Raw genomic sequence first — 17,719 nt, 5'->3', positions numbered from 1 at the left:
CCCTTGTTGTAACGTAAATTTAATGAGAATCTATTTTTAAATGACTTAATTTGAGGAACAATATCAAATTGTTGACTCTTTTGAACCCAAGGGAGATTATGAGTACACAATATGATACAAACACTAAAAAACATGCCTTTGTTTTTCTAATGGAGGCAAAGATTAATACTAAAGTTACAAATATTTCAGATTGAGACTCATGGAGAGAAGGAAGAGCAAGGCCAACACATAAGCTGTAAGAGCTAACTGAAACACCTGTGTGTTCTTTCAATGTGATCTGCTTTGCATTGAGAAGGCTGCAGACATAACAGATATCTTAATATTCCACAACAATAAATAAACTCAGTGAGCAGAGAGTGAAGCAGCAGCTACAGACAGACCACGGTGACTCACACTGTGACCCTGACATATGGACGCTGCCTCTGCGGGTGGAAGAGGGTCGGGTGGTTTGGGGTTTTCGGGGTTTGATAACAGCAGGGGGTAATTCATAGAGTGAGGAGGGGGACGGGGGCTGATGCAGTATAATCATAAATAACTATTTCCTAATTAATCTTTCTCCTGTGAGTGGATCAGAGCTACTGATTACTGTTGATGCTTATTTCATGAATCACTATCGCTTCATTTAAAATGTGTTTAGCTTTGTATGATACATTCTGAACAGATTGTTTTATACTAAGAAGGATAGATTATATGCAGATCCTAAACTTAAATATACTAAAACATTAACATTGTGGTTTGGGGTTTAAATTTAGACCGATACTTTAATTTATCAGGGTTAAATCATGAGGAATACATACGATCTATGCAATATCTGTTTAGATTAAATTAATTCAGATGATTAAAGTGGATTAATTTCTCTAATTAAGAATGTTGTTTTTTCATGTACAGATGTTTGTCCACCTGCTGTGACATGTGTCTGCCTCCTCTTGATAGATAACTAGATTCATATTCACAATAAAGGCTGTTTTCCATGTCAGACACAACATTAAATAAATGTGTTTTTTGGTGTTGAACTGATTACATTTCAGAAGTCTGAATCTTTGTTTTGTTTAACCAGAGAAAAAAAAAAGAGAAATTCAGTTTGCAATGGTAGAAAATAAAAATGAAGAAAGGAATTTTTCTTTAAACTACATAGAATGACATACTGTGTTTGAGGTCGTAGTTCAACAACACAGTTTAAATGGGTGGTATGGCAGAAATGGTAAAATATGGATTGACTAATTTTACATGGTAAACACAAACGAACATTCCCACAGTTAAAGAGTTTTACTGATAATGACTTGTATTGTTGTTTTGGTCTAAAGTGTGCTGTCAACATTCTCAACACACTCAAATCATCTTTGTGAGTTGCAGTACCGCTGCTGGCCACCAGGACAAACTGTCAAAAGGCCGATCATGCTGCTATATGAGCTCACTTAGAAACATATTGCATGAATGTAATCAGTCTGTGCGTGTGTGTTATGTAACCCATGCGTACACTGTCTGAGCTCTGCTGACATTCTCAGAGGATTGGATGATTAATCCCAAATGGACCAATCAGATTCCAGAGCTCCTTTCTGATTACACTGACTGATTGACAGGTGCTGCTTAATGATCAATGGATTACTGATAAATACATTACAAGATAATATGTCATGTGAAACAGCATCCTACCTTTAAACTTTATAGAGGGACAAGAGGGGGACTCAGGGTTATGTTCATATTATATATGTTAGGTTTATGTGATTGGTTCCTCTTTACAGCCTGAGTATTAGTTAACAGATAGTGTTATTAACAGATCACAGAACTTTGTAATTTTTATTAGCAATTGGGTGAGCGTTTGCTAAAGCCTCTATTTTTATTGAGATTTCAAAAGACTGGAGACAGGGTCACAGGCATCCCAGGGTCGAGGCTGGGAGTTGAACTTGTGACTGATGCATAAAGGACACCCACACTTCAGTTCTGCTGAATCTAAATGGAAACCCACTCCCCCCCAGCAAGAATAAATAGATAAATAAATCTGAATAAATACATCCCATTTTTTTATAGTAAGTCAGATATTGTGTTTCAGGTATCGTGCGTTAACTCTCCCTCTCTCTGTGCAGGTGAGCCGTGTGCTCAGCAGCACGGTGTGGTGCTGCTGCAGGACATATTTGCGGTGAAGGTGAAGCGGCGGCGAGCAGCAGGGTTGCAGTCGGGAGGACCTGTGCTCGGCGTGGCTCTCTTCTGCTGCAAGAGGAAAGGGAAGAGGCTGGAGGAGGAGACGCTGCACCTTCATAACGCCTCCTCAGAACACACACACACCTGGTACAACAAACTGAAGGAGCTGCTCACAGGTAACACATGCATTCAGATGACCATGCAGCAGAAAGTGTAGACTTAAAAATTATTTATGTTCAGAGAGGTTGGAATTGGAACACTGTTGAAACCGTTTCATTCTTACTGGAAAGTGTAGTAGTACTAAATGGGGGATATTCAATTCAAACCTTTATTTATTCTCGAAAAGACATTGAGGTTTCCCTCATTTCCAATGTCGTCGAGATCACAGTTAGATTAGAAACAACAAACAAACAAACAAACACAATCATACACAAAATAATAGATTAATTAAAACAGATACAGTTTGAGACACAGTGGTCAGAGATCAAGGTCTTGAACTCTGCAAGAGATGGAAAGGATGTCAGCTTCAAAGTCTGTTGGAGGGTATTCCATGATTTAGGAGTATCAATGGAGAATGCTGATCGACCCAGTTCAGTATTTATTCGTGGTACTTTCAGAATGAGCCAATTGGAAGAGCGACTCCCATAGGATCCGCAATTCCATTCCAACAAGTCTGTGAGGTAGGTGGGGAGCTTTCCAACAAGCGCTTTAAAAATAAATAAAAGCCAGTGTTTGTTCCTCCTTTGCTCAAGAGAGGGCCAACCAACCTTCTCATACAGGACACAGTGATGAGTGTCATATCTGTCACCAGTTATACATCTGAGAGCAGAGTGGTAAACAGAGTCCAAGGGTTTAAATGTTGAAGCTGCAGCATGTCTATAAACCACATTACCATAATCTAAAACAGATAAAAACACTGCTTCAACAACTCTCTTTCTACAAGACAGTGGGAAGCTGGATTTATTTCTGTACAAGAAACCAACTTTCTGTTTTAGCTTGGTGGCAAGAATGTTTATATGGCTTTTGAATGTTAGATTCTCATCAAGCCATATACCAAGGCTATAGTTTTGGTGGTTTAGCTGTTCACATCTTCAGAGGTGCTCTTGAACAAATCACTGACCCAAAAATACCATGATGTTGTTGCTGAAAAAGATTAGAAAATCAAACTTCAAATTCAGTCAACCAAACGTTAAGAGCTGCATTGATCTTAATATAAAACAGGTTTTTTTTTCCTTGAGACACATCTGAGAAAAGTGGGATCATCTTATATTTGGGCATCAGTAATTCATTGCCAAAGACGTTGGATGTTGCCACTTATTTGTGAAACAAGTGCACCTCTCATGACTGAGGCTGGCGTCATTCACTGCTAAGATGCCAGGGAGATGAAAGATGGGTAGACATGGTGACCGGAGCAAAGAAGCACAAAAGTAGGACAAGTTAACCGTTATGATGCTTTATTTTGAGAAAAAGGAGCAGAGACATTAAACAACGGTCAAACATCAAGAAATACGGTGCCACAGAGTGTAATATCAGAAGCCGCCAAGTGCAAAAACACTTAATGTGTGAGTAAAATCAAGGTTTGTGTTGCTCTGTCATCAATCTGATAGACTGCACATTAAATCAATGAATATAATGTTTATATTCCAATACCTGGACGCTTCATTTACACACGTGGTCACATTTTATTTCATTTAAATGTGATTTTATTTTGAAAGACATTGAAAGATTGTTTAGGATTATTTGGAATACTGTAATTTGGTTACAGACGTTCACTCAAATATATTTGTGCATTTGATAAAGTTGGAATTTTAACATGAGAAACCAAAGATCTCGCACTATGGGCCCAGTTTAGGGACTTCTTCAGGCTTCTTTGTCCCACATGAAGTCTGTCAGCTTGACAAAGGGATCTTTCTGTTACGCAACAGCTGAGATCCATGGAAACGTGACTCAGTACTTAAATGAGCATCATACTATAAGACGATTACACACACACACACACACACACACATACACACTCACACACTCACACTGCTGAGTATTACTGTTGTTAATAGCATCAACTGTCTGATAGGATATGATCACGTCAGACAGATAGATAGATGGATGGATTTAATCATTAATCTACAGACATGGGTGATGACTGGTTGAGTATAAAAACAACAGGTAAAGTTTTAAACATCAACGCACAGAGATGATTTGCTGATAACTTGTTTAGCTGGCTTTTCGTATTAAAACACATTGGACCTGTACACTTTGTGCATGCATGTGAATAATGAAGTTTAAAAAGTTTTGAAAAAGTTTTCCAAGTAATATTTGAATCCTCATGTAGAACCAAATGTTCTCAGCTAACATAAATAACTTCACATGGCAGGATGAGATCCAGGATATGACGGTTTTGGAGCTTGGTGTGTAGCTTACCAGATGGTCGCGTTGGTTGTTGGGTCCATTGTGTTGGTCCACATTTAAAATTTCTCAACAACACTTGGATGAATTGCCAAAATATTTTGGTACAGACATTCTTGGTTTTCTAAAAAGTGAATTCATATGACTTCGGTGAGCCTCTGACTTTAGCTTTGGCTCCACCATGAGGGTGTTGAATTTTTTTTTTCTACCTCAACAACTGGGAAGCTGAATGTATGGACTCCCCCAATAAACCCTTCCAAAAATGGAGACTGTTGTGGCTTCCCTGCCAAGAGAAATATAGATCTGAGAAACACTGAAACTCTACCAAAATACTAAACAAAGATGGTGAACATGGCACATGCAAAACATCAGCATGACAGCAGTGTTCTTTTGAGCTTGGTATAAGCTTATGTTACCATTTAGCTTAAACAACACCTCTGTACCTTGGAGGAAGAAGTGTGAGTGTACATGTTTTTGAAATTAGTCATTTTCAAAAATATTGTACATGCTGAATGAAATCGATCATGACATTAGCTGTGGCCTTAGGTGAGGAGGTTCTGAATGGTGAGTTTGTGGCAAGCTTGTGAGACTTGAAATGATGGTTTCAAAGGGTCTAAGTGTAAAAGAGCAACTAGATCCCATCTTTGAGTTTCCTCTACAGCTTGTTAGTTCACCAAAACATGCTCAAGAGATTTATTTAGTCATCTTCCACACAATTACCTGAAAAGTCCTCTCTCATTTAGCCACCATGAACAGATATCTGGTATATGAATTGAAAGTCGTCCTTTCTCTCATTCTATGGATGGTTTCCACTGCCTGAGAACAAAACCTGCAGACTGTAAACCTGAGGTGTGCAGTTGTTATATCAATGTGTAAACTCTTTTTAATTGATCTGTTTTCTATCAGTCCATTTGTTAATCTGTTCAGTAAAGTGAGTCACAGTTACATCAGACAACGGAGATAATCTGTTTATCCACCGGAACAAAGTGATACAGATTACGTACTCACACACACACAAAGACACACACATTCTGCAGTCCTCAGTAACATCCTGTCAGCAGTGGATTCATGTTGTCTGCGACAGAGATTATCTAAAATACTGTCTACACATGCACGTGTGTCCGGTTCAGTTTAGTTCACGATGGAATCCACTCTGCGGAGACTTGGGGCTTTAGATAGCAAGAAGACAAAGCTGGAGGATTGTGTTCATACAGACATCATAGATAGCTTTCTCATCCAGACTTCTGTACCCACTCTTCTGGTTTCAGAACTAGCTGCAGGGATTTCTTCTAATTCAGCCTCAAGAGATGGGGTCCAACTCAGTCAGAGTATTTCCTCTAGTTCATACAGAGGAGTTGAATCAGCTCTGATCAGGGTTGTTACCAGGCATGTGCGTATTTAGTTGACCGCACAGTTAAACAACGTCACCCTCGCTACTCAATCCCAGAAGTACTCGTTTGTTAAATGAGTTCTTGATATTTTATTATTGAAGGCCTGAAATGCCAGACATAACTACTATCTTGTTGTAATCAAGCACTGATAAAAGATGGCATCTCATAGCACCGCGCAGTTTGATATGTTTTGATTTAGAAAATGGAGATAAAGTTGTATCAAGCTGTGTCTCTGTTAACTCGATCGGAGCATTTGTAACCAGAACATGCATGCAATCTTAATCCTGCAAGGAGGATCAAAAGCTAGTGCTTACATTAGCCACACTCAGCAAACCTGTTGACATTAGCTCTGTCCTAATCCAGGGGCTGCAGCCCTTCGAAGGACCCAGCCTTAGAAGGCTACGGATGATTCCCTAAAATTCAGGTCACATAGAACATCTCACTATTGAGTTGAAACCAAATACTCAAGTCTAACAGTGTATCACTCGGCCATTTGAGGGTCTGCCATTTGTATGAATTAGTGCACAAAGAATCATGGGTGATGTTGGGCTGCAAAGGATGCCCCTGATGCAAGCAAATCGCTGCTACTTGGGAAAGATGGACACATTTGTTGGCCCAGTTTGGAGCACTTGTAATGTGACATCCTTCAACATACAGCAGTAACACATTCGGTCTTCATATGTGGCCTTCGATGGCTTCTCACACATCAGCCTGCATCTTCTGTTCTTGATATTAAGTGTTGTTTTACATTTTTAAAGTGCTTGATGAAACTATTCTTTTTTTTCTTTCTTTTTTTTCAAATCATTTTATTGAAAAAGTAGTATGACAATGACAGTGAGAAATACAATTCACTTTTTCCCCCTTTCCTTTTATAAATATGCACACATATGTAGGCATGAATACAGAAACATACTTGTGTGTAAACACATATAAATATACCTACACATATATACAGTTGCACACAAAACAAAAAAAACTAAAACAAATCAAGTCAGTAAACAGATTGCAAAGAACAATGCATAACATAATGATACTATTCTTAACTTTTTTATGTCTTTCAAATATTTGAACTCAGGGTGTGCGATCAGAATTTTGTTGTTTTGTTGTCCTTGGTACTCAGTATGATAATGTATGATAATAAATCTTTGAATATTTTATCTTGCAAACAAATATAACATTTTAACTTTGCTAAAATCAAGCTATCCTACACTTTATAAAAATGTTGCTCAGTGTTACGTCCCATGGATTGTGGATTTCATCATGTTTCATAACACTGTGTGAACTCTGGCAACCTGTTCCTCAGCAGCCACCCCCCCAGACAGGATTGTTAAATAAAGTTCTGGATGTCGCAGCAGACTGAAGTTCCCAGACGCTGTTTTTTCCCAGGTGCACAGTGGTGGGCGGGGCCTGGCTGACACTTAACACACAATAGAATTGTTTGAGCGCTTGGTGTATGGATTTACTCCCTCAAACTCACACGACGATGTCCGCTCACCCCCAGATGTAACAAGCTTCCCATAAATGAGGAGGTCAAAGGTCACACACATACGCTCGCATTGTTCCGTCACCATGGCATTGGCCTGACACATTATCGCTGGTCACCTGTCTGTCTGTCCGTCTGTCCGTCCATCAAACCAGATTACACATGAGGCCCTGCAGCAAAGTCACAACTTCTTTAAGTGTTTGCTCCTGGCGTCTCTCTCTCTCACACACACACACACACACACACACACATGCACACACACACTTATGAATGGCTCACAAGTCGTGTGTCAGCTCGCGTGGTCACACTGCATATCAAACTGTGACGGCTTTTGTGACTTTACACACCGCAACGGAGGAGTGTGATTGTGTGTGTGTGTGTGTGTGTGTGTGTGTGTCCTGAAGGTAAACACAGTCAGTGGCTCCGCTGCCTCGCGGACATTAAGCCTATTTTCCAGCCAGGGGTCAGCGTGAAAAGCTTATTGTTGTGTGAATCGCGGTGTTGCAGAGCGGGCAGTGTCTGCAGACACCACTGCCACTTCTTAACCTGCAGGTCTGAACATTCAGCTGCACAATGGTGACACTTTATGTTTTTAGAGCATTATTTTGTGCTGTTTGCTGCGTGAAGCAGCTGCAGGACGCTGTGCAGAGATTGAATGGTATTCAGTGACAAAAGGCGAGCAGTGATCGTGTATAGAGTCTGCGTCCATACATGAGATGGTGGGATGGATTGACTGTTTAACAGCACAACAGACTGACAAGCCAACGGCAGTGGAGCTCATGGGACAGCCTCGCCAAACTCGCTAGGTCCACTATCGTTACTCCTCCCAGATCAATTGTCCCGTCAGTCCAGTGTCACTTTTCTGCTGGCTTACAAAACTGTTAGTTTTACAAAAGGGAATCAGAGGCAGGTGACAGCAGTCAGTCGACTGGTACTATTTTCAGAACATGCTCAACTATTTACTTGATGGATTGATAAAAAAAAAAGATCTCCAACCTTTTTAGTAAGTGACGAATGATCATTGGGTCATATGTCAAGAAGATTTGTCCAAGATTTGTTGCTTCTCTTTGTTATTCATGGAAGTATATCCATCCATCCATTCATAATCTGCACCAGTTTCCCATTTGGGCATGCTGGGCTGTTGGAGCCTATCCCAGCTGTCATGGGCGAGAGGCAGGGTCCACCCTGGACAGATCGCCAGTCCATCACAAGGCTGACATTTAGAGACAAATAACCATTCACCCACACACTCACAGCTACGGACAATTTAGAGTGACCAATTAACCTGACAGGCATGTCTTTGGACTGTGGGAGGAAAGTGGAGAACCCATGCATGCACGAGGAGAACATGCAAACTCCACGCAGACAGGCTCCTGCAGGACAGAATGAGCTCATTGAAGATACTGTATATCTTTGGGCATCAGGAAATGTATACATGGGACCCATTCATAGTGGCCAATAAACCCAGAAATACTTTATTTATTTATCCTGGGGGGGGGGAAATTCAGTCATTACAGTTGCTCCTATACACAATAATTAAGAATATCAAATAATATTAATAGAAGAAGTAATTTATAAGATATAAATACATATACAATAAAAATAATGATAACAAAAGTGCATACAGAAGACAGAACAAGCTATGTAAAAAAATAAATGGTTTAAGTCCCCAGAGATCAGGAAGAGGGCACTCTGGTGGTCTGTCTGGAGTCTCACTATTGCAGCTTTTCATTCATAATAATAGATATAATAAGAGTTTTAGTTTGATTCTGACTGGGTTTGCACTGGAAATATTTATTATTTATTTAATTTCTCAATGAATTGTTACAGCCTGTATTATGCCTGAAAATTGTTATTATTAAAAGCATCAAAATGTCCCTTTAAGTATAAAACAAGATAACTACAAATACATTTTCTGTTGATTGTGACTTATCAATTACTGAACCCTGACCAGGACTTCATAGACAACTACAGTGGAAGAACAAAGACAGTGGTAGTAAACACAACAGATCAGTGTTTGTTTTACTACAGGCTTTATTTACTGAGCAAACTTACTATTAAGATGTTTGATGTTAATGGCGTCTATTGGTTTGTCCTTTTTAACAGATGAGGCTGTTCGTCTGTGGACACCTATTTATACTGCTTTATAGACCTGTCTGTGTGTATGTGTGTGTGTGTGTGTGTGTGTGTATGTGTGTGCTTTGTATGCACACAGCTTTGTGTTACATATTAACCTGTGAGCGCGAGGAGACAGCTGGTGTGTCCATAGAGATGAGATCTTTCTCCTCATTTGTCGCCATCTTTCTATTTAAGTTAAGAGCTTTATTAGTTTGTCAGGAGACACACTTTATTGTACAGCAGCACACATTCATTCCTGACCTCACCTCCAACACCACCTGCCCAATTAGCATATAGGAGGTTGACACATCTTGTGTTTTACCCAATTATATTCATGTAACTTTTGAGGCCCCTCTGATGGGTTCAGTTTACCATCACAGCTGCTTGGATACAATTCATCACGATGACATATGACAGGATACGATACATAGACAGGATAACCCTACAGGGTTAGGGTTAGGGTTATGATTAGGGTTAGGGTTAGGATTAGGGTTAGGATTATGGTTGGGGTTAAGGTTAGGGTTAGGGTTGGGGTTAGGGTTAGGGTTGGGGTTAGGGTTATGATTAGGGTTAGGGTTATGATTAGGGTTAGGGTTAGGGTTAGGGTTTGGGTTATGATTAGGGTTGGGGTTAGGGTCGGGGTTAGGGTAAGGGTTAGGCTTAGGGTCGGGGTTAGGGTTAGGGTTAGGGTTAGGGTTATGATTAGGGTTAGGGTTGGGGTTATGATTAGGGTTAGGGTTGGGGTTAGGGTTAGGGTTGGGGTTAGGGTTAGGGTTAGGGTTGGGGTTAGGGTTAGGGTTGGGGTTAGGGTTAGGGTTAGGTTTGGGGTTATGATTAGGGTTAGGGTTATGATCAGGGTAAGGGTTAGGGTTAGGATTGGGGTTAGGGTTAGGATTAGGGTTGGTGTTAGGGTTAGGATTAGGGTTAGGGTTAGGGTTGGGGTTAGGGTTGGGGTTAGGGTTAGGGTTAGGGTTGGGGTTAGGGTTAGGGTTAGGGTTAGGGTTAGGGTTAGGGTTAGGGTTAGGGTTGGTGTTAGGGTTAGGGTTAGGGTTGGGGTTAGGGTTAGGGTTAGGGTTAGGGTTGGGGTTAGGGTTAGGGTTAGGGTTGGGGTTAGGGTTAGGGTTAGGGTTAGGGTTAGGGTTAGGGTTGGGGTTAGGGTTGGGGTTAGGGTTGGGGTTAGGGTTACGGTTAGGGTTGGGGTTAGGGTTAGGGTTAGGGTTTGGGTTAGGGTTAGGGTTAGGGTTGGGGTTAGGGTTAGGGTTAGGATTAGGGTTGGGGTTAGGGTTGGGGTTAGGGTTAGGGTTAGGGTTGGGGTTGGGGTTAGGGTTAGGGTTGGGGTTAGGGTTGGGGTTAGGGTTAGGGTTGGGGTTAGGGTTAGGGTTAGGGTTAGGGTTGGGGTTAGGGTTAGGGTTAGGGTTAGGGTTGGGGTTAGGGTTGGGGTTAGGGTTAGGGTTGGGGTTAGGGTTAGGGTTGGGGTTAGGGTTAGGGTTAGGATTAGGGTTATGATTAGGGTTAGGGTTAGGGTTAGGGTTAGGGTTAGGGTTGGGGTTAGGGTTGGGGTTAGGGTTAGGGTTGGGGTTAGGATTAGGGTTGGGGTTAGGGTTAGGGTTAGGATTAGGATTAGGGTTAGGGTTAGGGTTGGGGTTAGGGTTAGGGTTAGGGTTAGGGTTGGGGTTAGGGTTGGGGTTAGGGTTAGGGTTGGGGTTAGGGTTAGGGTTGGGGTTAGGGTTGGGGTTAGGGTTAGGGTTGGGGTTAGGGTTAGGGTTAGGGTTAGGATTAGGGTTAGGGTTGGGGTTAGGGTTGGGGTTAGGGTTAGGGTTGGGGTTAGGATTAGGGTTGGGGTTAGGATTAGGATTAGGGTTAGGGTTAGGATTAGGGTTAGGGTTAGGGTTAGGATTAGGGTTAGGGTTAGGATTAGGGTTAGGGTTAGGGTTAGAACCAGAACTTAACTTAAGCATACAGAACCAGAACCAAACTCATGCAAACAGAACCAGAATCAAACTCAACCAGAAACGAACCGGAACCGAACCAGAACCGAACCGGAACCGAACCAGAACCCTACTACAACCGAACTGAACCAGAACCGAACCGGAACCGAACGCGAACCGAACCCGAACCGAACCCGAACCGAACCCGAACCGAACCCGAACCGTACCAGAACCGAACTGGAACCGAACCAGAACCGAACCAGAACCGAACGGAACCAGAACCGTACCAGAACGGAACCAGAACCGAACCAGACTTGAACCAGAACCAAACCAGAACCAAACCAGAACCAAACCAGAACCAAACCGGAACCGAACCAGACCTGAACCAGAACCATACCAGAACTGCACCAGAACCGAACCGAAACCGAACCAGGACCATACCAGAAACGAACCAGAACCGAACCAGAACCGAACCAGAACCGAACCATACTTGAACCAGAACCAGAAACGAACCAGAACCGAACTCAAGCAAACTGAACCAAAACCAGAACCTAACTCAAGTAAACAGAACCAGAACCAAACTCGAGCAAACAGAACCAGAACCAAACATGATCAAACCTTATTAATGTCCTCAGGTTGGCATTGAGAAAAATCCGATCCCTCAGCTTGGATTGGCTGATCCGGTTTCTCCTCTCAGTGAGTATTTGCCCGGTCTTTGAGAAGAACCCTAACCCTAACCCTCTCTGAAGGAACAGATGTAGCCATGAAACACAGCCTCCCCTCCATCACCTGTATCCTATATCCTCACATGTGATTGGCCGCATGGCCGCCATGCTGACCAATCAAAACAAAGTTCTGCTGTGAGCAGAGCTGGGGCTGAGCACTGAGAGAGCTAAGCAGGGAAAGGAACAAACTGGGAGCCGGCTCTCTCTGGATGTGAGCTGGCTCTTCTGATCCCTATAAAGCATCGACTCTCAGAGCCGCAGCTTTTGATCATGACACATCACTAATGTGTTTAATCTGTGTTACAATTATGAGGGGGTCCTTGGACAATCTTCTCACCTGTAAGGGGTCCCTCGCTCCAAACAGTTTGAGAACCCCTGCTCTAGCTTGTAGGAGTGCAAACTCCCGATAGTGAAAACAAAAAGAGCGACACAGCTGCTCAGAAACTCCACACTGTAGACATCGCTGATCATAATAGACATCGCCACGCAGGAAGACAGTTTACATTTTTTTAAATCTCTGAGAGATCTTCAAATACAGAGAGCGTCTTTACACCGGTGAGATTTTTTCAGTTTACAGTAACTCAAATAAAAAACATGACATTTGCTTTGTTTTATATCGACCACTTAGCAGGATGAATATCATGATTAAGAAGGTATATTTTGAGTCTGAGTTGAGTTGAGAAACATTTGTGGCCATTTTTGTCATTCAATTCTATTTAGGTCATTATTGCACTGATCCTCTGATCATTATTATTATTTAATTATTTCAGTAAGGCAGCTTCCTGATTCCTTTGCAGGCTCTTTTTCTTAGCTCATTTTATATTTTTTTGAGACAAGAGAAAGCTGAGATGTTGGCCATCATTGTTACTAGGTTGCACTAATAAAGTGAAGTGCTGTACATCTGTGGTTGCATTATTTTATTATCAATTTGCCATCATTTTTAATCATGTAAGAGATGATTTCATTGACAGCCATAGACTGCATGTCTTTCAATGTAGACTTCCACTGAGAGGAACATATTAGACTATTTAGGAACTAAATTTAGATGGTCACACCAGCTTGATCATCACTGAAAATGTCCTGAAAATGTCCTGGAAATGTCCTGGAAAATGATCTCTGGAAAAGAGTGGGAACCATGTTAATGCTTTTGTTTGTGCTTAAATATATAAACTACAATACAAGGTCTTTCCTTTAAGTCTCATGTCAATGAAACAACTGTACATTATAATCCAGCTGAATCTCTTATAAATAGATATTTTTTTAAGCCTTGAATTGATTTCGTCTGTCCCCTGACCTCAGATAGAGCCTCAGATTGTGCCTACATCGAATTTCAATCTGTTTTAGTCAACGATATTCAGCAGCTCAGCCCTGTGTCCGAAACTCAACACTTCTCCTTGACAACACTGAGATTGTTTACCATGGGAACGTTTTAGCAGTGCTATAGCAACCTGCAGCTGGACGGCTGGGAGATGATCTGATGGATACCTGATCCCTCTACATGTACCTGTACCTGTCTGTCCAGAAACTGATCAACAAACTGAACTACATGACGGCCTGTACGATTGAGTGTGTGCATGTATCTGAGATCATAAAGTAGAGGGAGAGAGAGAGAGAGAGAGAGAAGATGCTTTTAGTCTATCAAGTACTGAAGAACAGTAACTTTTCTTTAGTCATAGTATATTTAAATGAATTGTCATTTACACTTTAGGTATTATTTTATTGATAAAGAAATTGTACATTGCCCCTTCCCTCACAAATAGGAAAGTAATGAGTTTATTTAACATCCCTATCAGGGTGAGGTTGATGTGTCCTGTTATTTACAGAGAGGACAGGTGCTCTGTGGTCTCCTCTTCCATCTCTGCATCTCTACTTTACATTTATTCATTCCATTAACTCAACAAAAAAACAGGTGCACATAACAGACAGATAAAAAACACGTGACTCAGTCCTGTTTTTTCTTTGTATGTTAAATCTACACGTCAGTCATTATCTCTGGTTTTATTCATGTGACGATCTCTGTGCTTTTTTTGTTTTTAACTGTAACTCTTTTTTTTTGCCTTTAATTGATAGGACAGCTGAAGAGAGACAGGAAATGTGGGGAGTAGAGAGCGGGGGAAGACATGCAGCGAATGGTCCACCGGCTGGGACTCGAACCGGCGACCTCTGCAACGAGGACTGTAGCCTCTATATATATGGGGCGCTTAGACCGCTAGGCCACCAGTGCCCCAAACTGTAACTCTTTTAATAAAATGATAAAAAAAGAGTGGGAATGCAAGAATACCTCACAATACGATACAACACCATAACAAACTATGCCATTACCATACCACAAAAGAGGCAATACGTTACCCAGATAAAGATAAAACCATGATATGTGTCTGTAACTGTAATAACTGTAATAACTATATAATGATTCCTACTGTATTACCACATTTGTGCAAATATGAAGTGTCACAATTTAGTGCTTCGGTCCCAAATTTCTACCTAAGCCTCATCACAACCATGTTTTCCGTTAGTATCCTGGTTCCTTAAGCATGCAGTAGTTGCAAATATCTCTCATGATTTTCAGTGATTTTTACTTTCCAAAACAAGATGACAATTCATGTTTAAGTCAGCTTTAAGGAGATTTTCTAACATAGTTGTTTGGGGTCCTGCAGGTATTATATTGTTATCATAAGTGCAATTAAGTCTAAATAATTCTGGAGCTGCACCAATACTTGTTGGTGCTTCTGGTCATGGTGAAGGTCCTGTCAAGGGAAAGTGAGTGGGGTTTTTGGGGGTGTCTCCTCAGGAACCTTTTAGAACCAGTTCAGAGCTGTGGGGTGGAGTGAAGGCAGGAGGTGGTGCCCTGTGTGTGTGCGTGCGTGGGGTCATTAACAGGGCGAGGTCACGGCCTTTTGGGAGCAGATTATAGTAATGAGCTGGATAATGGAGCTGGTGTGTGTGTGTATATTGATCTCTGCTGGTCTATGGGGATTTATAATGCGGTCTCTAAATCTGCCTAATGATGGGCTGTACAGGGGGTCAGTGTGAGTGTATGTGTTTCTGGTGCTTGAAGTCAATATCATGCACTTCAACTGTGCTCGTGTTCAAGATGTAACATGATATTCGTAGTATTTTGCACTTCAACGAAAATTAGGAGAGTATACGGATGTTTACTTAAATAAAGACTAACTTATTAAATCATTCAGACTAACAGAAGGGGTTAAAATATGAGTCAGGGGTCACCAAAACCACTTTGATTCATCCTCTGGGGAACATGACATCAGTACAAAATATCATCAGAATCAGAGTTATTAAAAAGACAAATGTTGAAAGTATTTTTGTGTCTATGTTTTTTCCTGCAGGCTTCAGTCGTCCAAGGTACCTGAAGGTGTTGATCAACCCCAGCAGCCACAAGAAGGAGTCCGTTCACATCTACAGAGAACACGTGGCACCCCTCTTCAAGATGGCCGACGTCCGCACTGACATCACTGGTCGGTCCCTTCATTTGTTTGTGAATTTCTTCATCATGTTTACAACAAATATAGATGATTAAGGTAACACAGACTGAAAGTGGACAGGGCCATCGTATTGAAGATGAAGTCATATCTCATGAGTAATATGCTGGAATCATCTGTCAGGGTAAGAGTCAATGTGAGGAAGATGTAAGGGTGTGTGTGTGTGTGTGTGGAGGAGGTCTAAAGGTCAGTGTTAATGGCAGTCTCTGGTTGCTAGGTAACCTGATACAGGGGGTGGAGCTTAGCCCATCTGTTGTGACATAGAGTCAACCTGCTCCTCTCCTCTCCTCTCCATCCCTTGACTCCTTTCCTTTCATCATCACTTTTTTACACACTTTTACTTTTATCTCATCTCATTTTATCTCCTGTACTCGTTTCATTCTCTTTTTTTCTCCACTCCTCTCTTTTTTCCTTTTTGTTTTTATGTCTCTCCATTTGTTTCATCCTGTTTCCTCTCCTCTCATCTCCTGCCTTGTTTTTAAGGCCTCTGAGCCAGCCACAGTTGTGCAAGAGGCAGATTGTTTTCATGTTGTCTCTGTTCCTCTGTCCACCGATATGTCCCGTGAATGGGTAAATATCCATCCAGTGAACAACACAAACTAATGACATTTTGGGGCTTTTGTTCCTTCATTGAGAGAGACAGTGGACAGAGTCTTAAATTAAGAAGAGAGAGCGGAAAATGTGGCAACAAGGCTGCAGGCTGGAATCGAACACTGACTATCCACTTTGATGACACTTTGATGCCATACCTTGGGATTACATCAAAAGGAAATCTTGGAAAATCCTGTTGGACTCAAAGAGGAGCTCATTAGATTATCTCTGACCATGAAAAGGCTTCAAAGTCTATATCTGTAGGATTTGTTAGACATGATAAAAGTTTATCTTATTTTATTTCTCTGTCTCTAGTCAATATTAATGTCCTCTGGAAAAAAGAAAGTCTACACATTTCAGTTGCAGAAACCATATTTGTAGACAAAGTCAGTTTAAAGTAGATCTCATAGTCAATTGAACAGGAATTTTAATGCCGCCTAGTCGACCAGCCTAAACTTAGCTAGACTCAGAAAACAGTCTAAATTGAGCACGGCTTCTTCAACATGACTAAACATGTGATCGCAGAGTCTGTGGGTAAACAATGTCAAATTGCCTAACATTAGCAGAGCTAGCACCACCAGTCTTCATTCCTCCTTGCAGGCTAACGTCCACATGCCTCTGCTGGTTACGATTCACACTGGTGGGGTGAACCAGACATCCTTAAAACAACTGTATCCCCATTTTCTAGATCAAAGCACTGACAAACTCTGCTGCACTTATGCAATGCCGTCTATCGTCTGTGCTTGTTTACATGCAGATTGAAGACATTTATAGCATTATGGCAGTTGTCATGAAACAGAGCTACAGTCCCAGGTAGTGGCAAGAGGTTGCGCTACAGCTTAGGCAAAACATGTGAGAGGAATTTTGAACATATAATAACAAAAATATGAATAACTTGTTTAATTTAAATAGTTATTCTGATGCTGACCAGCGAGGTTGAAGACTATTAGTCACTTACTCGACTTAATGCGCACATCCCCAGTAAAGATATTGAGCTGTAGTCGAGTTCTGCACACTTTAAGACACTACCTCAGTGTAATTTAGTTTTTTAAGGTAACGTTTTGTTTTAAATATTTTAAATCACAAAAGACAATCTTGTCAGACTTCCTTCTAACAGTTACTGCTTATTCTGTGAACACAATGATGGACCATTTTGGCTGAAACATACTTCTCAACCCAGCATTTCTAGTCCCACTTTGTCTCCTTTCCTCATCACCTTTTTTCCTCTAATTTTTCTCTCATCTTCTCCTCTATCTTCAGCTATTGCCCCTTTATTTCCATTTCTTTTCTTCTGTTTGATGTTCTTGATTCCTCTCCTTTCCTTCTTTTCTTGTTCTCTTTCCCGCTCCCCTTGTTTCATCTCCTTTCATTTCCTCTCCATCACACTCCTCCCAACCTCCTCTCTCCTCTTTTCCCCCTTACTTTCCTCTTCTAGTTTCCT

General features: G+C 41.3%; 1 protein-coding gene across 1 annotated transcript in view; it reads left to right on the top strand.

Annotated features, from left to right (window-relative positions):
* Nucleotides 1–17,719, top strand: part of cerkl (ceramide kinase-like) — a 42,280-nt gene that overhangs the window by 9,003 nt on the left and 15,558 nt on the right. The window contains exons 3-4 of the mRNA XM_034693809.1: nt 2,085–2,315; nt 15,535–15,663. Coding sequence (XP_034549700.1) covers nt 2,085–2,315; nt 15,535–15,663 — 360 coding nt within the window. The remainder of the gene's footprint in view (nt 1–2,084; nt 2,316–15,534; nt 15,664–17,719) is intronic.

Source organism: Notolabrus celidotus, chromosome 10, assembly GCF_009762535.1.
Source record: "Notolabrus celidotus isolate fNotCel1 chromosome 10, fNotCel1.pri, whole genome shotgun sequence".
NCBI classification, from domain to species: domain Eukaryota; kingdom Metazoa; phylum Chordata; class Actinopteri; order Labriformes; family Labridae; genus Notolabrus; species Notolabrus celidotus.
The sequence above is the reverse complement of the archived record's forward strand: the minus strand, read 5'-3'. Positions and strand labels throughout refer to the sequence as shown.